We start from the raw sequence: 23,342 nt of genomic DNA on the forward strand, positions 1-23,342 counted from the left end.
GTGTAGTGGTTAAGAGCGGTAGACTCGTAATGTGGGGAACCAGGTTCGTGTCTCCGCTCCTCCACATGCAGCTGCTGGGTGACCTTGGGCTAGTCACACTTCTCTGAAGTCTCTCAGCCCCACTCACCTCACAGAGTGTTTGTTGTGGGGGAGGAAGGGAAAGGAGATTGTTAGCCACATTGAGACTCCTTCGGGTAGTGATAAAGCGGGATATCAAATCCAAATTCTTCTTCTTCTTCTTCTTCTTCTTCTTCTTCTTCTTCTTCTTCTTCTTCTGGAATGAATACTCACCTGTGATCTGAAACTAGAGTGGGGTGAAAATGGCCACCACAGACATGTTGCCCCATTTGCAAGCAGTGAATGTGGGTCATGTGCTGATTTTCTTTTTGCAGGAAGAAGTGGGAAGATTATTTTCCCGAGATGACGTATGGGGTGGCAGCAGGCTTTCATTTTTGTTACTTCTGCTGCAAGCAGCAGCTGTGACTTGGGATGGGTGACTCTGACCATTTCTCATTTCCCCCCCAATCCTAAGCCCAGTTCCCCACATTTTCTCATCAGTTTTATGCAAATTTATTTTATCATGAAAACTCTCCAGCATTTTAATGCACTTTTCTATGCAATTTTGCCTAATATGTATACACATTTTTGCAAAGCAGTTTCCCCAATATAATACATTTCTATATGTTGTTTTCATCAATATATTATTATTTATTAAATTTGCATACCACCCTTCATCCGAAGATCACAGGCCAGTTCACAACATAAAAATCCAAGGATTAGGCAAGTCATTAATCTGTACTTTCCCTCGTGAATTGTTTCGCATCCATTCCTCTGGGTAACAGTTTGGTTTGCTCTTCCATCTCATTTGCCCTAGACATTTTTCTTCCTCATTTTCAAGACAAATAAAAAGCCCCCTCACTGCATTCCAAAATTTCAGAGGGACATTCCAGTCTTACATATGCATTTGAGTGCACACTTTTGTATTATTGTATACATTTCTTGGGAGGAGAAGGGCAATGTTCCAAGGATGGCTTTTGTTACCGGTTTGTGTATTGTTTCAGAAAGCATGACTTAGGCAAATCTGTCTTTAAATATTAACTGAGGTGCCATCTGCACTATGCATTTAAAGTATTATCGTACAGCTTCAAACAACCACAGCTTCCCTGCAGACTGTGGTGGGTGAACGTTGTTTGGAGTTCCCCTCACAGAGCAAAAAAATCCAAGAAGAGGCATTTTGCAACCATTCTAAGAATTGTAGAACCACGTGGGGAAAGGGACCTTCTAACAGCTCTCAGCACCCATCCAGTTCCCAGGATTCTTTGGGGGGAAGCTATGATGGTTTAAAGTGGCATAATAATGCTTTAAATATATGGTGTAGGTGGGGCCTGAATGGAACTTCTCTCCCATTAATAATAATAATAATAACAAAATTTATTTATATCCCGCCCTCCCCAGCCGAAGCCGGGCTCAGAGCGGCTAACAACAGTAATCCTTGACTGAAACACACAACCAGTTGCCATCATTTGTACTTCAACACATCATCACACACTTTCAGTGATGCTATGCGGTGCTTAGTGTGGTTCCAGGGGCATTATGGGATGGAAATGGCACCCCTTCAGTGGTGGCGATCATCCCCTATCCCTATCCCCTGGCATAATGCAACCATTGTTCTGAGGAAACATTGTTGGGGTAGAAGTGTCAGCAGAGCATTGGGGTCCATCTTTGCTTTCTATCCCTGAAGATATCAGACTTTTAAAAGATGAGTACATGGAATTTTTTCCCTAGGGATTTCCCCAAGCTATCTTGAAATGCTATTGTGTCATTTATTTCGATGCGTTCCCCCTCTTCTTTTTTTTCTGGGCTTGAGCAATAACGGCACATCCTTTTGCCATTGTGCTTCTGGAATCAAATCCACAGAATGTGATTTTGGCTGACAGGCTCCAAAGTTTCCAGTTATCTTCTAGCTCACTGTGATAATCCACTTCCCACTTCAGTTCAGCAACCCACCCAGGAGCTGGATTTCACAATATTAACCACATCTTCCTTTTCCTTGTCGTATTTATAGGCTTTGGGGCCTGAGAAGAAGTAAATGTGACCTAAAAAGGAAAGGAAACAAAAGTAGGAACTACTAATCAGGGGGCTTAATCTTCGAGGAACCAAACAATACTATAGACTTCTTGGTACAGTTGTGAAATACGACCTCTGTATCCCCACTCACAAAGTTCCTTCTTTTCTTTGTTTAATCAGCTGATGTACCCGTTTTCCATAAAAAAATAACCAAGCAGTGTACAATAACAAAAAAGGAGAGGCAATGATAAAATCGACCTTTAAAAGAAAATTATGTAAGAACATCCATCAAAGTAACACAACAGCAGCAAGGAAATGTTTGTGCCAAAAGTGTGTCACAAGCTTTGCAAAACTGTAGAGGTGCAGCTTGACAAGCCTCCAAGAGGATGGGGGTTCCACAGCTTTTCGGTGCCACCACTGAAAAGACCGGATTTCAGATGCTCTCCAGAGAACTTTACACGGGTTCCCTGAGGAAAGCCGCTTGAGATGACATCAATTCTGAAGGCTTTGATGGGAGATTGTGCACCCTAAACTGGCCTCAGTAGCACTTCTGCATTGCGTACCACAGCACTTAATAACTTATTTCAAATCTGAATTCTTTTTGCCTTTGAGGGAAGCAGCTCTTCAGCGTCTTAGGCTTAGGCATTATTGATCTTAAAGTTGCACGAGTGATTGCATTTTTATTCCAGGGGATAGAGTACCAAATCCCCTATATGATATGCATCTAGGGACAGGCAACCCCTGATTTGTGCAAGGATTGCATTCAGGGTCATCGCATGCATCGGCAGAATGCTCAAAAGCCTGCCCCACTCTCTTCTGGATCTGAAAATGGCCCACACGTGCACATTTGTGTGTTCTTTGAACACATGCAAAATTGGGGTGTTACATATTTTTCACTGAAAATGTCCAATTCACCATTCAAATGCATTGATTCCTCCCCTCCCCCAAACCCACTCTGCCTTATCGAGCAGTAAAGGAAAGACTGTGTCTCCAGTGGGCTTGTATTACTGCACTTTACTGTGTTCAGTTCTGCTCTACTTTACTTTGCAAATGCTTGCAAAATCTGTCCTCTGTGGCCTGATTTAAATATGAGGTAAAAGCACTTTGTTGTATAAGAGTTTGGTGCAAATGTACTTATCCCTTGCAAACATTTATATAGGCAGAAGAAGATCCTGCTGTCCAGGATCACAGATCATGGGTGTATTGATCTTGCACCCACACCAAATGGGTAGGTGTATTGAAATTATATAAACCATATGGAATTATTACATGGCCAAATCTTGCCCCCCAATGTCACATTTTCATTGGGCCTGAGAAGGAATTGTAGGGGAAGTAAGATGGATGAGTCAGTGATGCATTAGTAGGCTAAGGGTGTATTGGTTCTTAGCCTAAAAGATAGTTCAGCCAACTATGTGATGGGTGGGCTGTGGCCTCTGGGACACCAAGGCCATGTGTCTGACACTCCTAGGAGCAGTTGGCATGCCTCCCTGCCACCTACTGGGATGGTACCTCTGTCCTACCCCACTGCGTCCTGGTAAATGGCAGTGATGCCTTTGCCAGGAAGTCCTGCTTTTGTCTAAGATGGGGCAGCCAATGTGGTACCCTTTGCAGTTGGACTCCAGTTCCCATCAGCCCAAGCCACCTTGGCCATTGCCCAGGCATAATGTAAGCTGTCGCCCAGTCTGCAGTGCAACATTAGCTACCCTGTATTGATGATGCATCACGATGGAGTAACTACTTACCATTTACTTCTACTGCTGCATCAATCCTGCCACTGATTCCCGAGAACTCGTCCTCGATGCTCTTTGGGAAATCCTTTTCCATTTTTCTTTTGGCTTCGTCATAGCTTTTGAGAGAAAGGAATGCCATAAAAGGAGAATTTCAAACCTATTGCTCTTGTCTATCAAGATATAAATAGGTTTCAACCCACGCTATAGAAGGTTTATTTTTATACCATATGCAGGACGTTCTTGGAAAAGCAGTTTCGCTGTAATGATTGCAACGGGACAGCAAGCTTTGAGTCAAAAGTGCTTTTGATTGTGTGAAAGAATTGCCTAGCCAGGTCTCATCTAGTTCGTTGTTTAGTTGTGACTTGAGGCTTATCATTGCCTGATCACTTAGTTTGTCGAAATAGACTAAGGTCCATCTTAGCACACAGTTAATATTTCTTTGTAGAGGGGCATGGAATAAATCTAGTAAACAAACAAACAAGCCCAAGCCTGCCATTCTGTTTTTAACAGCAGTGAGCCAGATAGCTTTGGGTCTTCATAAACAGAACATGGTATATACAGAGCTATACTGTGTCTGTATATGGACGTTCCATTAGGTAACGTGACTAATAGCTGCTGACAGAAGCATCTGTGTCAATAGGCATCACTGTATCTTGTGGTAGAGAACTGTGCATTATGCAAAAAAGTACTTCTCTTTGTTCTAGGCAAGGGGCAGATTTCTCACATTCCATCTTGTTAGTCTTCAGCAGATCAGTGGTAACCCACCTTTGATTCCACCTGCCCTTGGATTCTTTTTGGAAAATGTCTAGGATTAATCTGGAATTTGTGCATGTTCGGTTCTTCCACTAGTCTCTCTCTCTCTCTCTCTCTCTCTCTCTCTCTCTCTCTCTCTCTCTCTCCCCCTCTCCTGACTGCGCACATTAAAAAGTGTGCTTTGTGAATTTTACCTAATCAAAGGTTTAATAGTTTTTTTAAAATGTATTTTTATTAAAGATTTTCTTAGTTTACAAAAGTATGTGCAATCTCTCTCTCTCTCTCTCTCTCTCTCTCTCTCTCTCTCTCTCTCTCTCTCCTCCAAGTAACATTTTTTTACAGATCACTTTCATTTGTTGAGACATTAGGAAGAAGAAGGGGAAGGGGAAAGATGGGTGGGGGTGGGGTCGGGTGGCAATGTTTCTATTATACTTAATATTTGTGGGGTTTTGTGTCAGCGTTGCTTGTGCAGGTTCTCTGCTATTCACTTTTGTTCCTTTGGTGGTGAGAGAGGTTGGGGTTGGCCCAGGGTGTGGTTGTTTGTTTGTGACTGGCTGTGGTGATCTTTGTTTTCATGTGTGAGGGGGTGGGTGGGTGGGTGTTTTGGATCAGGTTAGCCATATTGATTTGTATGCTGTTGGTGGATTTTTGTCATTGTCTTGTTGGGCTGTGTATGTGATAAAGGGGAGCCATACCGGGGTGAAGGCGTCTTCTTCTATTTGAGCCCTGTGTCAATTTCAGTTTATTGGTTAATTTTTCTAGTAAGGCTGTTTCCCATACTATTTGGTACCAAAGGTTTAATAGTTAAATGGAAGCCCCAATCCTTGCAAATTATCCACTGAAAAGTGTGGATTGGGGACGACAACAGGTTGCATGGATTATGTAATAAGTAATGCTAGAAAAAGGGAAGCCATAGTTCCATCCTGATCAAGGTATGGAAATCTGTATCTGACATTTCCACTCAGAACTAAGCCACGCTCAGTTCAGTGGGACTTGTTCCTAGATGAGTATAAGATTGCCACCTGAATGGCAATCTTATACTCATCTGTGTGTTCAGCTGCAGCGAAACACACCCACACACAATTGAAGGTGACTAGCATAGCTGTAAACTTGTTAAAAATACAGCCCCAGGGCAGGGAATGGGCATGCAAAAGATAAACTTCCTGAGCATTTCTCCCTCTTGCTCTCTTTCTTGAAAAAAGGATGCTTACAATTGCATTCTCCTCCATGCAATAGACCTGTTTTGCAGAGGGGCAGCTGAAAAGAACCCACTAGAGCTTACACTTAATTGGTTCTGAACCAATCACCTTAACTAGGTGACTCCAAGTTCAAATATTATGAGAAAGGAAAGCATGTCCTCCCCCCCCCTCTTCTTTTCAGCACCAAGGGATGATGTCTGGTTTCACAAGTGATTCCCCCCCCCCAATGTTTGTATTAAGAAGCAATAATAAATGAACCTGTAATAGTCATCTCCTACAAAGAAGAGTGTCTTCTTTTCATCCCTCAGGTAGACAGCTGCATCTATATGTAGCACATTCCTAGGAAATCCAAAGTCTGTGATGGCTCGTGGAGAGCCCTGCATTCGGAACCCGCGAGTTGTCCAGTAATGGGGGCCTGGCAAACAGGAATCAACAACAGCAGCAACAACAACACAACAATATATTTGCTTTGAGGAAATTTATAGCTTGAATCTCCCAACATCTAACCTTTGATTTATTTACTTGTGTACAGTACTTTTATTTATTTACTTGTGTACAGTACTTATAGACCACATAACCACAAAAATTTCAAAGCAGTGTATGGTAGAATACAAAAACCAGCAATGTCAGCAATATTATAAAAACAACAGCAAATAATAATAATAGTAAGTTCACAGGTCTTTGCTGATTTGTGGAGCCTGCAAACCCCCTTCTGGCTAACATATGATGTCAGGTAGTTGTGGCTTGGCTGAACTGGCCTTGTGGGGAGTCCTGAAAGACCGAATTAGGCCTGTGGTTCCCCATAGGTGAATAAGAACAACAGGACAACTAGTATATGATTGAAATGTGGCTAGGTTGCTAACCCAGGAATGCTTGGGAATTATAATTTTTTTTTATTAAGGGCTTTAATATGTGTTGAAAGACCAAAACTGCTGACACATGTCCGATGTCAATGCGAAGAGTATTCTACAAAGTGAGTTTGGATTTGTGTCTAATTCCATCAACAGAAGAACCCATTTAGTTCACTCACTGGAACAAAAAACCTGTAACTGACTGTGATGCAGTTAATTAACTGCAATTGAGCCAGTGTGGTGTAGTGGTTAAGAGTGGTAGTCTCGTAATCTGGGGAACCAGGTTCGATTCCCTGCTCCTCCACATGCAGCTGCTGGGTGACCTTGGGCTAGTCACACTCACTCACCTCACAGAGTGTTTGTTGTGGGGGAGGAAGGGAAAGGAGAATATTAGCCGCTTTGAGACTCCTTCGGGTAGTGATAAAGCGGGATATCAAATCCAAACTCTTTTTCTTCACTGGAAGTGGAGAAAATCAACCACAACCAATTGAAACCCATTAAATTTGCTTGGGGAAGAGCTCTGCTGAAAGCTTCCTTCTTTTCCCATTGCTGACCACATTCTGAGGAGGCTTGGGTAAATCAAAATGGCGTCCTGAGGTGGTGACCTCCATTATTTTTCCAGAGCCCTCTTCTCAGAATGGTGTTATGTCAAGGTTATCCATCATAGTGCCCCCTTCCAGATGTTGTGGGGCTCAAGTTCCCGACAGCCCCAACTAGCATGGCCAGTGTTCATGGAGGATAGAAGTTGTAGTCCAACAACATCTGTACGGCATCCTGTTGGCTACTCTCTGCTGCACCATGCAGCCTGCTAAGCTGAACGCTGCTCCCAGCTAGGCTTGGCAATTTCTGAGTGGCTTAATCAACCGGCATTTCTCACAATGCTGTTTTCAGGATGAATAAGAACCTTAGTAAGCACTGTGGGTTAAACCACAGATCCTAGGACTTGCCGATCAGAAGGTCGGTGGTTCGAATCCCCGCGATGGGGTGAGCTCCCATTGCTCGGTCCCTGCTCCTGCCAACCTAGCAGTTCAAAAGCACGTCAAAGTGCAAGTAGATAAATAGGTACCGCTCCAGCGGGAAGGTAAACGGCGTTTCCGTGCACTGCTCTGGTTCGCCAGAAGCGGCTTAGTCATGCTGGCCACATGACCTGGAAGCTGTATGCTGGCTCCCTCGGCCAATAAAGTGAGATGAGCGCTACAACCCCAGAATCGGTCACGACTGGACTTAATGGTCAGGGGTTCCTTTACCTTTACCTTTAAGTGTTGTCAATATGGAAATGATGCACAATCATCCTTGGTATACTTAATATTCTGGAGCCAAAGTGCAACAGCTTTCAAGAGTCACTCACCCTTGAAAAAATAAGCAACTCCTCTGTCAGCTACTTCGTAGGCAGCGTCCACGTTCGACATGAGCTGAGGGAAAGAGCTTGTGATGGAAAGTGGCTGTACGCTTGACGTCAGCTGAGCCTGCCTTCTCCAGAAGAGCCTGTTCAGGGGGAGAAGAGGGAAGAAAAAACAAACTGAACAGAAAATGTTTGCATCTCAAGATGTTTTTAAGTGTCAGAATTCACTGGCTTGTCAACCAGAACGAGAAGTGCGGCTACCAGCATGGATAATGCTTTTGCTTTCAGGCTGTTTGCCAAATAAATCAAAGGGGCAAGACCAGATTATGTTCTACTCATAGAATCATAAAGTTGGAAGGGACCCCAAGGGCCCAACCCCCTGCAATGCAGGAATCTCAACTAGATTATACCTGAGAGATGGCCACCCAACCTCTGCTAAAAAGCTCAAATCAAGGAGAATCCACCATCTTTAAAGGAAGTCTGTTCCAGTGTTGAACAGTTTTTACTTACATTACACGGATGTTTTGGATTTGGAAGGTTTCAACAATGTATTTGGTTGGCATGCATATTTGTGGTATGATAAGGTTAAAGCACACAAAGCGTTCAAAAACAATATTGTAAGAAAAGCACTGTTTAATGTCTGGATAAGATATAAGGATTTGTTAGAAAATAAAACCCCAAGATGGTTGTCACCAATGGAAGCAAAGGCTCAGAAAAAACTCAATATGGAGGCCAAATGGCTGAAGTATTGGGAAATTTTGGAACAAGAGGGAGACAGACTAAAACTGCAGAGTTTTGAAAAATTAAAAAACAGAGTACGAGATTGGCTCCATTATTATCAAATAATGGAGGCGTACAATTTGGATAAAAAAATTGGCTTCCAGATGGAAAAATCAAAGTTGGAAACAGAATTGTTAGACCCTAAAGTTAAGAATTTGTCAAGAATGTATAACTTGCTGTTGAAATGGAATACACAAGACGAAATGGTGAAATCTGCTATGATTAAATGGGCACAAGATGTTGGACATAATATTATGATGGCTGACTGGGAACAGTTATGGACCACTGGTATGAAGTTTACGGCATGCAATGCCTTAAAAGAGAATTTAATGAAAATGATTTATAGGTGGTACATAACACCAGTCAAGCTTGCAAAAATCTATCATTTGCCCGATAATAAATATTGGAAATGTAATGAAACTGAAGGTACATTCTTTCACCTTTGGTGGACATGCCCAAAGATTAAGGCATTCTGGGAGATGATCTATAACGAAATGAAAAAGGTATATAAATATACCTTCCTGAAGAAACCAGACGCCTTTCTCCTGGGCATGGTCGGCCAATTGGTGCCAAAGAAAGATAGAACTTTCTTTATGTACGCTACAACAGCAGCAAGAATACCCATTGCAAAGTATTGGAAGACACAAGACCTACCCACCAGGGAAGAATGGCAGATGAAGCTGATGGACTATATGGAACTGGCAGAAATGACTGGCAGAATTCGAGACCAGGGAGAAGAGTCGGTGGAAGAAGATTGGAAAAAATTTAAAGTATACTTACAGAAACATTGTAAAATTAATGAGTGTTAGAAGGATGCGAGAATGAAGTTACATGGTTTTAGTAGAAATACAACAAAGAATTAAGTAAAATTTGATTGATAATGGGTTAAATTGAAAAAATTTAAGGTTAGACCGTTAAGATAAACTATAGAATAAAAATTGAGAAAGATGGGAAGAACTTGCTGAAATAGTGAATTGAACTAGAATACAAATAAAGGGAGGTGTGAGGAGGTCGATGAAACAAGTAAAGGAAAGGTAAAGACATGGAATACTGGATGTGTGTTTTAGTTTTCTTTTTTGTCTGTCTTTTTTGCTGTATTGATGTATGGTTTCTATATTTTTTATATGTTTTGTTATTGTTCTTTTTCTTTTTTATTGTTATATTTTCCTTTTTCTTCTTTTTTCTGTAATTTTTAAACTTTTAATAAATATCATTTAAAAAAAAAAAATGAACAGTTTTTACTTCCAGAAAGTTCTTCCTGATGTATAGTCAGAATCTCCTTTATTGTAACCAGTATCTTAAGGAGCAGGAGAAAGCAAGCCTGTTCCTTCCACCACATGACAGCCCTTTAGATATTTGAAGATGGCTAGCATATCTCCTCTCAGTCTCCCCTTGTTGATTTTTAAGCGAGAGACCTGAGGTGAGTAGATAGCTATTTTTCGCTGTTAGAAACTGAAACATTTCATCCCTCCCTACTCCTAGGCTTGAGCTAACAAATGTGGGAGAAGAGACTAGCCATTTTGACAACAGGAAGCAGATAAAGGGAATGCTAACATGAGACGCACTCTTCAAAACCAAGAGCTGTATATGAAGCAATGTACCGTATTTTTCGCTCTATAGGACGCACTTTTTCCCCTCCAAAAATGAAGGGGAAATGTGTGTGCGTCCTATGGAGCGAATGCAGGTTCCTTGGCTTCACGGCGACGCGCCTGTCCTGGAAGCCGGAGGGGGAACAGAAGGGTCTCCTTCTGTTCCTTCTCCAGCTTCGCTGAAGGGGCGCTGCGCCTTCTCCCTCTCTGCGCAGCACCTCTCCTGTGAAGGAGAGGCGCTGCGCAGAGAGAGAGAGAAGGCGTAGCACCCCTTGAGCGACGCGCCTGTCTTGCGAAGGCGGAGGAGGAACAGAAGGGACTCCTTCTGTTCCTCCTCCCGCTTCGCAGCGACGTGCCTGTCCAGCGAAGGCGGAGGAGGAACAGAAGGGTCTTCTTCTGTTCCTTCTCCAGCTTCGCTGAAGGGGCGCTGCACCCTCTCCCTCTCTGCGCAGTGCCTCTTCTGTGAAGGAGGGGTGCTGCACAGAGAGAGAGAAGGCGCAGTGCCCCTTCAGCGACACGTCTGTCCTGGCTTCTGCTTTAGCCCTGCGCAGCCTCTTTGGGCAGGGGGAGCCTTCATCCCGCTGCCCTGAGGAGGCTTGGCGCGGTTACCCCAGAAGCCAGAACAGCCACACGGTATCCCAGAAGCCAGATCCCTCTTGCTGTTCTGACTTCTGGGGTTCAGAATAATTTTTTCTTGTTTTCCGCCTCCCATAACTAGGTGCGCCCTATGGTCCGGTGCGCCCTATGGTGCGAAAAATACGGTAGTTTCAACAACAAGCCCGCTCACCACTTTTGCATGTGGTGGCATTGTGGGATGGAGGAGGCTTCACTGGGGCCCCAGCATGGGAATTCAAACTGCTGTGCCTTTCCTGACCTATCAGGAGGGGGCATGAAACCTCTCCATCTATCAGGAACCAAATCCTAGCCTGCCCCCTGCTTTGACAAATGGAGCTGCAGGCTGGGGCTTGGGCTGTGCTGCAGATGGAGCTGATGGCGGGCTTCCCTCGGATCCACCCCTTGTTCATTTAAGCAGCCAGCACCTGGGCTCAACCTGTTTGTTCCTGCCACCAACCTACCCTCAGTTTAAGCCGATAGTCAATGACTTTGCTGTGGCTACGGTGGTCGCCGTCCTTCAAGGGGCCGGGTAGGAATTTGCCCACAGGGCAAATTGTCACTGACCTGGTGGTTTTGCCTACTTCATAGCAATCATCACAACTGGTTGGGCATTGGGGCAATCCTTTGTTTTGGATGGAGGAGAGGTTGTAGTCTCCGCCTGCCCCTCCAAATGCTGGGGTATCCCGTTAAAGGGATCCAGAGGCCAATCCAGTGGCCATGTCCACATGCCCAGGGGGGCCAGGGCTGAAGGCAGTCCCCCAGACGGCGGTCCCTGTGTGGGTCATAGAATCATAGAATCATAGAATCATAGAATCATAGAGTTGGAAGAGACCACAAGGGCCATCGAGTCCAACCCCCTGCCAAGCAGGAAACACCATCAGAGCACTCCTGACATATGGTTGTCAAGCCTCTGCTTAAAGACCTCCAAAGAAGGAGACTCCACCACACTCCTTGGAAGCAAATTCCACTGTCAAACAGCTCTTACTGTCAGGAAGTTCTTCCTAATGTTTAGGTGGAATCTTATTAGATTCCCTATTAGATTAGGTCACCCTATTAGATGTAAGTCTTAGGATTGGCCACGCGTCACGCGGGTGGGCCGGAAGTATTTAGATTGCCCCATGCCCCAGCCAAACCTCTTTCATCTGTATTCAATACAGTTGTGACCTGTTTTGACCCAAAACCCAGTCTTATTGGTCTCTTATTATACAGGTTGGAGTATGGGAAGTCTGATGCCTGGTCCCGCAATCAAGGGATTATTTCATTTTTCTTTGCAAAGGAGGGACTTTGAACTCAATTGTCATATTTGGAGAGCAGAGTTGGGAGCTTCCTTAGAAAAGCAACAACCCAAAAAAGGCGTGGAAAACACAAGCACTGATATAGCCTTGCCTCTTGCAGGTTAGATCAATCGGGAATCTCACCTATCCTTGAAGAAAAGAAGTTCTTTCCCTAGCATCGTAACAGCATCAAACGAAAACGTGGCGTCACAGTGGTCTGGATCAGCCGGAGTTGGTGGTTTGGAAAGAGGCGGATGCGGTACTTGTGGTACTTTGGATCCAGATAGCCGTGACCCTAGAATACGACACACAAACCAAGTTAAAACTGCACTTAGTACATATATTGACTTGCCTGTGGCCATGTATCCCGTGTAAGTCCCATTTTACCCCATTCAATATATTGGGTTGCATTCAATTAAAGTTCGCTCAGAGTAGACCCAATGCAATTGATGAACCTAGGTGAGTCATGTCCATTCATTTCAATGGGTGTACCCTAAATAAAACGTAACTTAATACAACCCATTGATTCTACCCTCCACCTCATTTTTATATCTTCTGCAGTATGTTTAATATAGGCCTGTGCCAACTATTCTCCGGTTTTTGCTTTTTGGGGGTACAAAAGAGCAGTTTTGTTTTGCACATAAAATTTTGTTTGGCAACTTTTATTGGCACAGACCCAAGGATTCCTCTTTAATCAATTTCAACATCTTTTGTCATGTTAAGTCCTCTATCCCTGACCTGGAAAGGAAGCTTAGCCTGTATTTTTTTTTTACTTGTCTTGAATCTTCCCTTCGGTACTCCAGTATTATCTAAATTCTACCATTTTACTAGTTTCTGACATTCACTAACTCCATATCTGTAACAATACAAAAACCTGCATTCTGGAATTCCTGGTGGATCGTGATATTTGAATAGTTAGGCTGTGAATTTTATGAAACACTGCATGGAAGAAGGCTGATTCACACATGCCAACCATAACATCAAATTATAACTTGTTTGTAAGAATAGGTCATCCCAGATTAACCCAATGCTTGTCTTAAAGTGGAGATAATTCCGTACATTTAGCTGAAAGCTATTATGAGTTGTGCAATTAAGTGTTAGAAGTGTATTCATTGTACGTCTTCCTATGAGGCCCATTGAATATGGTTCTGTTGGTAGAAAATATTCAATAAATACCAGCCGACAAGGACTAGTTGCAGGATGGAAATGAACAGAGGAAGAAGGCACCTAAGGGGTGTAAATAATTACGGGGCGACTTGCAATTCACCAGGTTGGCCGCTCCTGCTGTGCTGTCCTCCTGGTTCTGATGCAAAGGGCTGAGGCTGGTGGGAATTTATACCTGAGGAGCAGACCCAAGAGAAGCCTGTCGGCTCGGCTGGGCCTGCCCCTAGGGCGGAGCCAGCCTAGCAGCCTGCCTGCAATTGGCCCATTTGTGGGCAGGCTACAGTCTGGCTTCCCGGCTGGTGTGAGGTCCCTCTAGGGCAGGCATGGCCAAACTTGGCCCTCCAGATGTTTTGGGACTACAGTTCCTATCATCCCTGACCACTGGTCCTGTTAGCTAGGGACGATGGGAGTTGTAGTCCCAAAACATCTGGAGGGCCAAGTTTGGCCATGCCTGCTCTAGGGAATCATGACAACCAGGGAAAACTCCAAAACAATTTCACCCTTGCCAGATACAGCTGGGAGGAGGTGCCATCCCACAACATGGCCTGACCTTGGAAAGGTGAGCAAATTTGTGGTGGTCCTGCTGCTTCCTGGAATGGGGTGGGGCATGGGGTGGCAGCAAGGGGAGGGGAAGGTGAGCATTCCCACTGCTCACTTATTTGGCCCTCACCACTGCTCTGCTCCATCCTAGTCCTGACAAGTGGCAGCATTGCCATGACCTCGGTCCAGTATATCTGAAGGAGCGTCTCCACCCCCACCGTTCTACCCGGACACTGAGGTCCAGCGCTGAGGGCCTCCTGGCAGTTCCTTCACTGCGAGAAGCCAAGTTACAGGGAAGCAGGCAGAGGGCCTTCTTGGTAGTGGCACCCACCCTGTGGAACACCCTCCCACCAGATGTCAAAGAGAACAGCAACTACCAGACTTTTAGAAGACATCTGAAGGCAGCCCTATTTAGGGAAGCTTTTAATCTTTGATGCAATATTGTATTTTAATATTTTGTTGAAAGCCGCCCAGAGTGGTTGGGGAAGCCCAGCCAGATGGGCGGGGTATAAATAATATATTATTATTATTATGGCCAAGAAGTTTGCGCTGCCCCGTCTCACTCTCGGTGGTTGGATTTTTAAGCAAAGGTTGGAGTTTCGCCTCAGTGCTGCTGCTTTTGTAACTGACATATGATTTTATTCTCTGTTGTTTTTAGATTGCTGTTTATACTGTACGCTGCCCTCTAGTTCGATCTGGAGAAAGAACTCTTGAAATAAATAAAAGCAAGCATCTAAATTATTACCGTAAAGGGCCTGGATCCCTTTCACGTCATCTTTCGGGAGATGGAAGCCATATGGATGTTGGTATCTATATGTTGGATACATCAGAGCTGATGGGTCGGCCGAATGGGCAAGGCCCAAGGCGTGGCCAAATTCATGAGCCGCGACAGTGAATAGATTAAACCCTACATGATACAAAACAATATATTTCATATAAATAATGGTGAGTTTCTCTCTGATACATATTCAGTTGTCTGTGCATTCTGCCATACTTGATTAGCTGGGGACAAATTGCTTCTTTTGGGTGCTTTCGGGTCATTGTGTGGCTTTGCACCTACCATTCATTCCCATCGTCCACTTCTCCGCGTTGTCGAAATGGGTGTCTCCGCCCAGTCCTTCCCCAGGTGCGAAAGCGTGGGCTAGAGTCCCCCGCGGGCCGTCAAATGGATAGGAGTCCCCATGATCTAACACAGAGTACAAGGAACATCATGTGACTTTACAGTCATGGCAGGTGGTGTAATGGTTAGATCAGAGAGACATAAGTTGCACAGTGCGTTCCATTGTGGTCTCAGCGGCTCCCACAAACAAGAGCATTTCAATGAAATCTGCAACGTATTGCAAAATCCCTTACAAATCTGCCAGTGTCTGGGTACAAAGACCAAGCTACTATGTGATTGCCTGAAATGGTCATTTTTCATATACAATACATGCAAGGCTTTGATGCCCCTAATGCAGAGGTTTTCAACCTTTTTGAATCCATGGCTCCCTTGACCAACTACATTCTTTCTGCGGCACCCCTGTGGGGCTCAGGAGCCCAGTTATGTCACCCCTTGCCTGTAGAGCTGGCAGCCTCTCACCCTTTGTTGAACACCCTTTTTTGAACACCCTCTCTTGTGGAGTGTTCCCTCAGCCTCCTCTCCCCTCTCCTTGGGAGTCCTCTGAGCAGCTGCAGCTGCCGCCCCTGGTCTCTGAGCTGCCCCCCCTACCCCAAAGAGAGGTGCCTCCTCACACTGCCCCACAGGGGCCTGGGTCTTGTCTGTCCATTCCCAACAGCAAGGGCTGGCGGACTGGCTGGCTGGACTCCCTCACCTGCTTGCTTGCTTCCTCTGAGGCCACTTCAGCTCCTGGCAACCAGCACCCCCTGGCCAGCCCCAAAGGCATCATTTGCCTGGGGAGCTTGTAGCCAGGGCTGCTGCAACAAACAGGAGGGAGGGAAGGAAAGAGGGACAAAGGCCAGTGTTGCCTGCTGCATCGTTCAAGGCACCCCAGGGCGCCACGGCACACTGGTTGCACTTCTTTCAAATATTCCCTGTTAAAATCTCAGGTCAACAGCAACAAAATCAAGGTCAGCCGTACAGTATACACCCACATCATTCCTGTTGTACTTCTCTCTCTCTTTCCCTACTCCCTGCCTCAATTCTCTCCCTAATGTCAAATTTTGGATTGTAAGCTCCTCAGGGCAGGTTCTTCTCCCTTTACTTTAAAAATGCAGCTTACGTTGATAATGCTCTATGGATACGCTGCTGTTGTTGTGACTGCTGCTGCTGTTGCTAAGAACTGAACTCTGGCCCTAACACTGAGTGAAGACTTGGGGGGGGGGGGGAGTAGCACCGCTACAGGAATTTAGGAGTTTGTACAGATGGAGGCACTTCCATGTCACACAAACAGCACTTCCATATGAGCTCTGTGTCAGCCTTCCTGAAGCACTCTCATGCAGAACTGTGCAATGTGTTTGCCCATGCTTTCAAAAATATTTAGAAATGTTCCCTTTTTGTTACGGCTGCCCTTTCATCCTCTAGCCGTTTTTCACACTTGCCACTTTCCAAGGGACGGTTCCGTGCATCTAAACCAGCATAAATAAATTGCCTTATTATTTTGCCCAGCTTAACCTCTTCACAATAGCGCAAAGGTTGAGCAGCTAGTGTCGCAGACTTTAGTGATAACAATTACCTCCGCTTTGGAACGATATCATGATATCCGCTTCTCCCGAGGTGGCCTTTACAAAATTCAGAGGGGCAGCCGCGCTCCAGGCTTTCAACCCCATCTCCACGGCCTTGTCAACATCTGCGTGACTCAGGCTTGATGTATATTTTGTTACTCTGAGGAGGGAAATGACACGTTTCAGGATGCAGAAATGCAACGATGGCAGGAGCGGCCAGAGGGGAAGAGTGATGCAGTAGACTGTCCCCCCTCTCACCTGTTGCTGTGAACTGGGATTGCGAGCAAGGTGAGACTGGGTGGCAGTGGCGATGGGGTTGTTCAGGTGTACCTGGCATAGCCAACCTGGTGCTCCTGCCAATATGCCTGAACCATCCTGGCCTCACCACAGCCCTACCTCACCCCTTCCTGGTTTGGCAGCAGCGATGTGGCTGCTGGCAGCCTAGGTCCACAGTGGACCTCCTACTGCCCCCTGGCTGCTCCTGAATGATGGGAATGATAAAGCCAGGTTATCAAGATAAAGGGAAATCCAACACATACAGTAAAGAAAGAGTAATAATCTGAACTAGGAATGGAGGAACCTGCAATTTAAGTTTCTAATTTCACTCACATTTCTGCACTAGTTTGCATTTTTTTAAAAAAAAATCTCATGAAAATTCACCAGGATTTTATGCAATTTTGCCTAATATACACATTTTCTCCTAAAGTAATTCATTTTTGCATGTTGCACTTAAATTCACACTTTCTTTAGATATATGCATAACAAAATTTGGTGAAGTGTGATTTTCGATGGATAGCTGGGTTACGGCTGCTGTATTGTTTTGGGAAGTGTGAATTAGGTACTTTTAAAAATGCAAAATGTGAGCCAAACTAAATTTCCTAGTCTGATAGCAATCTTTGGAAAGGTAAATGAGCACTCCCATAAAACAGCTATAATAAAGGGCACTTTCCATGTAAAATGTTAGCGGACAACAAGGTCTGTGGTGCTTGGGTATATTTTCAATTCATTGCGGTTTAAGAACATTTGTTGAGAATATAATGCAATCTTTGTTGTGTAACAACTCCATATAGCAATCGAAATGAATGCTCCGTAAAGACTGGACATAGTCTAACTGCTGCAGAAACTTTGTGTGAGAAAATCAGAATAAACGCTTGATAAATAAGTTGTCATCCCACCCCCCATGTACCAGCTACATTCTACAGAGTAGTCTCCCACCATACAATTTGCCTCCCTAGTACTGCAAGCTGCTTCCAAGGATATTAGGTAGGTCATGGAGCTCAAGGAAGGTCTATGCAGGACTCATAATTGAGTTGGCTGATGGTGAGGACATGTTGCCTTGCATCCTTCAGGTGGGGCCATTGTCATTAATAAGAAAAGGGAGTAACTTTGTGGTCAGCCCTCTATCTCATTCCAAACATGACTGATGACTCTTTTGCACCGCTGTTGAAAATCCACATTTTCTAAATCTGTTTTGTTGATTGCAGCCCTCCATGGTTCCATACCAAGGCTGGTTGTTCACTGTTCTCATATTGCATTGTACTAGGACTACCCACATTTAAGAGAAGTGGGTGGTGCTGTGGTCTAAACCAGTGAGGCTCTTGGGCTTGCTGATCAGATGGTCAGCAGTTAAATCCAAGCTACAGGGTGAGCTCCCGTTGCTCTGTCCCAGCTCCTGCCAACCTAGCAGTTGGAAAGCACACCAGTGCAAGTAGATAAATAGGTACCACTGCGGCGGGAAGGCAAACAGCATTTCCATGTGCTCTGGCACTCATCACGGTGTCCTGTTGCGCCAGAAGCAGTTCATCATGCTGGCCACATGACAGGGAAAGCTGTCTGTGGACAAACACTGGCTCCCTTGGCCTGAAAAGCAAGATGAGCACTGCACCTCATAGTCGCCTTTGACTGGATTTATCCGTCCAGGGGTCCTTTACCTTTTTACTTTACACATTCTGCCAATTTCTATTCCAGATCAAGAGTCATGTTGATGATTTTTAAAAACCATGGACCCTTCATAAGCAGTCCATCAGCACTGTTGAAACAGCCTTCTATCTGTGCTTCCAGACAAAATAAGGAAAACACACGCACTCTGTTTGTGTCTCTCTCTCCCCATCACCACACATTTTTGAGGCATTGTTAGGTTGCTTCTACGCTCTGACTTTCATCCCTGCAACTCCCTAACAATGTGTTTCAGCAGTCAGAATTGCTATCTCACCCTGCTATCAGCTCTATATTTTCTCTGAGTACATTCATAGGAGAATAGCACATCATTTTTATTTTTTTGGGGTGGGGGAAATATGTGTCTTACAACAGCTGCCATCCAGTGAATAAAGGAAAATCCAGCCTGTGTTCTTTAGTGACTAACACAACTCACAGCACAATCTCAGGCACTCCTACTCAGATGTGAGCCCTATTCAGTGCAAAGGAACTTCCTCCCAGGTAAATACATCTAGAAGGTGCACCCAGAAAAGAATTGCAGCAACAGTGAAAAAGAAGGCAGGAGGGTGTGTCTGAGAGAGGACTGCATGACATGGTTATGGGCACCAACGAGGAGGCAGGGTCTGAAAGCAGACAAACCCAATGTAATCCAAAAACCGCAATATGCCAAATGCATGAATGTACCGTATTTTTCGCCCTATAGGACACACTTTTTCCCCTCCAAAAATGAAGGGGAAATGTGGGTGAGTCCTATGGGGCAAATACAGGCTTCAGGAAGCTCTGCGCAACCCTCCGGAGCCCGGCACAGCTTCTGCATCGCTCTGGGACCCGTTCTGGGGGAGGGGGAAGCTCAGGCTTCCCCCTCCCCCAGCCCCGCAAGCTCTCAGAGCTGCCTGTTCTGGGGGCTGGGGTCGGCAGAAGCTCGGGCTTCCCCTGCCCCAGCCCCGTGCCGGGGGGGGGGAATAAATTTGTTTTCTTTATTTCACCCCCCAAAAACCTAGGTGCGTCCTATAGGGTGGTGCATCCTATGGGGCGAAAAATACGATAATTGTTTTAGAAAACCTTTTTGCACTGCTAGTGGTTAGACAAAATGTGGGTTTTAGTTGCAGGAAAACTGACATGCCACCTGGATAGTGTCATGTAGTTCATACCCCCCCAAAAAGCACAAACAGGCAACCCACAAGGTGAATTCTGATAAGATAAGCACAGAGTCAGTTGCATAATTTTGCCCGTAGAAAATGCATGGTGTACACAGGTGGCAAGCATTTTGTGTGGGGATTTGGTTTGCGGCCGACACGTGTGTCAGTGGAGCGTGCCCTGCCTCATCTCTCCCCAGTTTTGCCTTCTTCCAGGTCCCAAAGGACCCGTGCATTGCCGATCGCGCATAAATTGGATACGCCAGGAAGAACCCAAAGGTGGAGCTATCCTGCCCTTGGCCCTCCCATTCTGCCCTGCCTCTGCAGGAAATAAATCTCCTATTTTGGCTTCTTGACAACTTGTTGTGGTTGTTTCATTAGCCTTTTGCCTCTTTACCTCTTCCTTATTTGTTTGCCATGTCATTTCCCCCCTCCCTTCTTCCTTTGTTGAAACAAACCAACCAACAAAAAAGGCCCTGGATGCTCATCCTAATGAAGCATGCCACACTATACACTACGACGAATAGATTATAATCACCATCATCTTTCAAAGCCAACCAAGTTGGTGGCCATTGCTGCATCTTCTGCAGATTGCCAGATAACAAGAAGAAAACTGCTGGGGAGAGGGGACAATCTAAAACATTTCAAGTACAGTCATACCTCGGGTTACAGACACTTCAGGTTGTGTGTTTTCGGGTTGCGCACTGCGCTGAACCCAGAAATACCAGAACAGGTTACTTCCGGGTTTCATCGCTCGCGCATGCCCAGAAACACTAAATCACACTTTGCGCATGAGCAGAAGTGCCAAATCACGACCTGAGTGTGCGCAGATGTGGCTCTGTGGGTTGCGATCGCTGTGTGTTGTGAACATGCCTCCCGCACGGATCACATCTGCAACCCGAGCGTCCACTGTATGCTTGATGTCAGCCTGTTACCTGTATGTCAATGTGTTCTTTTTCCACTTTGGTTCCCCTGGGAAAAGGCGATAGTTTGCTACGTCAGGGACGCCACACCGAGGCCTCTTCATGACTCCCACGGTACTGTAGTCCAGTTTCCCTGTGACACGCAAGCCAAAGAACGCCTGCATCTGCTGGACCTTCCTGGTCATGGAATTGCTACCGCTGGTCATTTCTCCAACGTGATGTTCTCCTTTCGGGGTGTAATATTTGTCCAGGTATTCCTACAGGCAGAGAGAAAGAGAAAGAAAGGGGTAAGGAAGACATTTTATCCCCACTTTTTTTTTTTGCTTTGATAGCCATACTTATGAAAGGCAGGGCAGGGCTGAGATGTTTGGCTCCTGAGAAAGAAAGTCCATATTTTGGCTTCTCCGCCTCAGGTCAAAAGGAAAGCAACACCAACTTTGGGCAGTATTCAACTAACTAAATGCACAAGTGAATCGACTTCTGCTTGCACGATGGGACTCCCCATCCTCCAGCCATAGTATAACTGTGCTTTGTGAAGAAGGACCGTTGTCTGTCTGTACCAAATCTTTGGCGTTCAATTTCACTGGGTGCCCATGAATTCCATGACATTGGGGGAATGGGGACACCTTTCTCCACCCACGCATAAAAAGTGAGGGGCGATATTCCACTCAATGTAGTGCAGAAAATAAAAATCCCACCATTCCTAGCATTTCTACTCTGCCTGGAATAGTTCAGCTGGTTAGAGTGTGGTGCTGATCACGCCAAGGCTGCAGGTTCAATCCCCGTATTGGACAGCTGCATATTCCTGCATTGCAGTAGGTTGGAGAAAATACCGTATTTTTCGCTCTATAAGACACACTTCCCCCCTCCCAAAAAGTAAGGGGAAATGTGTGCGTCTTATGGAGCGTATTATGGAGCAAATGCAGGCTGCGCAGCTATCCCTGAAGCCAGAAGAGCAAGAGGCTTTGCATTGCTTTCTTGTTTCTTGTTTTCCTCCTCTAAAAACTAGGTGCGTCTTATGGTCAGGTGCATCTTATAGAGCGAAAAATACGGTAACCCTCAAGGTCCCTTCCAATTCTACTATGATTCTACTTGCCTTTTCTCTAAACTAAAAAGCATCTGCAGCCTTTCTGCACAAGGACATGCTCTCCAGGAGTGTGGTTCATGAGCTGGACCTAACTGCTGCATCAGATCTAGGCTAATGCAGTGGTTTGCCTGTGCACCCGGACATCTTCCACCCTGGCTGCTGCTCTGCAAAGCCTTGCTATGCTAGGAGGGACTTAGCATCACTCCCTAAGCCATTAAGATGTGCAAATCCAAATCACCACCAACCTGGGCCAGGTAGAAATCTTTCCAACCGGCTGTCCGCGGCAGTGCAAAAAGAGCAGGGGCGGCAGCTGAATACGTCAACGAAAGCACAAGAAACCAAAGTGGGCACAGCATCCAACAGAGCTCCATTTCTTCCTAGATGTGCAACGGGTGGCTTGAGAAGAGCAGGTAGAGGGACCTTGCAGCCCCTTTTATAGAGGGAAGCAGCTCTGGGCGCTCAGAGCCAAGGTGACTCATGTCTCAGAAGGTAATTACACAGCTCGGTGTTTTGATGAAGGGGTAACACAATAGCACTTAAACAGGGGGGAAAGCTGGATTCCTCTTGAACTTATCAAGAGGACCAGCAAGAAAGAAACATTGTATAGTAGCCAGGGAGATGCAGCAGCTGGAGTCAAGAGCAGCGCTTCCACAATGGGGCTTTTCCACCTCTCTGTTCCTGAAACAGCCACTTCGGCCCCTCCCAAACAGCTGCTCCTGAGGGTCTTCCTGAACTACAGGTGTGGTGAACCTCAGGCCCTGGTCTTTTGAACTCTTCCCAGTCATACCTGCTTTCTGTAGGCCACTCCCTCCATGAATGTTTTCCCCAGAATGTGCCCTGGAACTCTGGTATTGATGGATACAAAAACTTACGGAACATGCAGAAATGGCAAAACTTACTGGAAGAATAAGAAATCAAGATAACAAACTTTTTATAAAAGTATGGAAATGGTTTATTGAATATTTACAGATAAATTACAAACAGATAAAAACATTGGCAGGATTATTGCAATAACCTGCAGTTTCACAAGAGTATATATTTAAAGTAGATAATTAAATGAATTTGGATATGCAGAAGATATTAAAAAAAAAAGGAACCGCAGAAAGAGGGGGAAGGAAGTCAAACTTTGAAATCTTAAATTGATTGTAAAACTAATGAAATGCATAAACTAGAAAAGTATAAATAAAAACTTTTTTAAAAAAAGAAACTTTGATGTTGACTTTTTCCTGCCTGCATGGAGGCAAATGAAATTAAACGTAGGTGGTTGAAGGTTCAGCCTCTAGTATATCCAGGTAAGGCTGGTGAAGAGCTCCGTGTGAAACTCTGGCAAGCCACTATTTTGGAAAGGCAGCTTCCTATATTCTTCAGATAATGCACCTGCCAAATGTGAAGAAGCAACTATCTGTTGTTATAGGTGTCTTGCCTAAAATACACCATTTTGCAAAGCAATTTTCCCAAATAGATTCTGTACAGTCATACCTTGGAAGCCGAACGGAATCTGTTCGACTTCCAAAACATTTGGCAACCAAGGCGCGGCTTCCGATTGGCTGCAGGAGCTTCCTGCACACAATTGGAAGCTGCAGAAGCTGCACCGGACGTTTGGCTTCCAAAGAACAGTCAATTTCAGCTATCAGTTACTCAACAATATTCCAAATAGCACTTGCCTTTGAGGAGAAGGGTGGTAAAGTGTGTTTGC

General features: G+C 45.1%; 1 protein-coding gene across 1 annotated transcript; it reads right to left on the reverse strand.

Annotated features, from left to right (window-relative positions):
- Positions 1-714: 714 nt before the first annotated feature.
- On the reverse strand, positions 715-22,028 carry MMP20 (matrix metallopeptidase 20). Its single transcript, XM_081002202.1, has 10 exons — positions 21,892-22,028; positions 20,572-20,816; positions 16,577-16,725; positions 14,965-15,090; positions 14,650-14,811; positions 12,345-12,495; positions 7,949-8,085; positions 6,008-6,164; positions 3,810-3,913; positions 715-2,096 (listed from the first exon to the last, which is right to left on the reverse strand). The coding sequence occupies exons 1-10, from the start codon at positions 22,015-22,017 to the stop codon at positions 1,996-1,998; spliced, it is 1,458 nt and encodes a 485-aa protein (XP_080858328.1). The 5' UTR covers positions 22,018-22,028; the 3' UTR covers positions 715-1,995.
- Positions 22,029-23,342: the final 1,314 nt, after the last annotated feature.

This window comes from Podarcis pityusensis (assembly GCF_964106645.2).
Source record: "Podarcis pityusensis genome assembly, chromosome: 4".
Lineage (NCBI taxonomy): Eukaryota > Metazoa > Chordata > Lepidosauria > Squamata > Lacertidae > Podarcis > Podarcis pityusensis.

Coding starts and splice junctions, on each gene's coding strand:
- MMP20 (XM_081002202.1), bottom strand. CDS start 22,017: ATGGAGCTCTGTTGGATGCTGTGCCCACTTTGGTTTCTTGTGCTTTCG. Junction 20,817..21,891: donor AAGATTTCTACCTGGCCCAG/GTTGGTGGTGAT, acceptor CTCTGCCTGTAG/GAATACCTGGACAAATATTA. Junction 14,812..14,964: donor GTGGACGATGGGAATGAATG/GTAGGTGCAAAG, acceptor TGTATCATGTAG/GGTTTAATCTATTCACTGTC.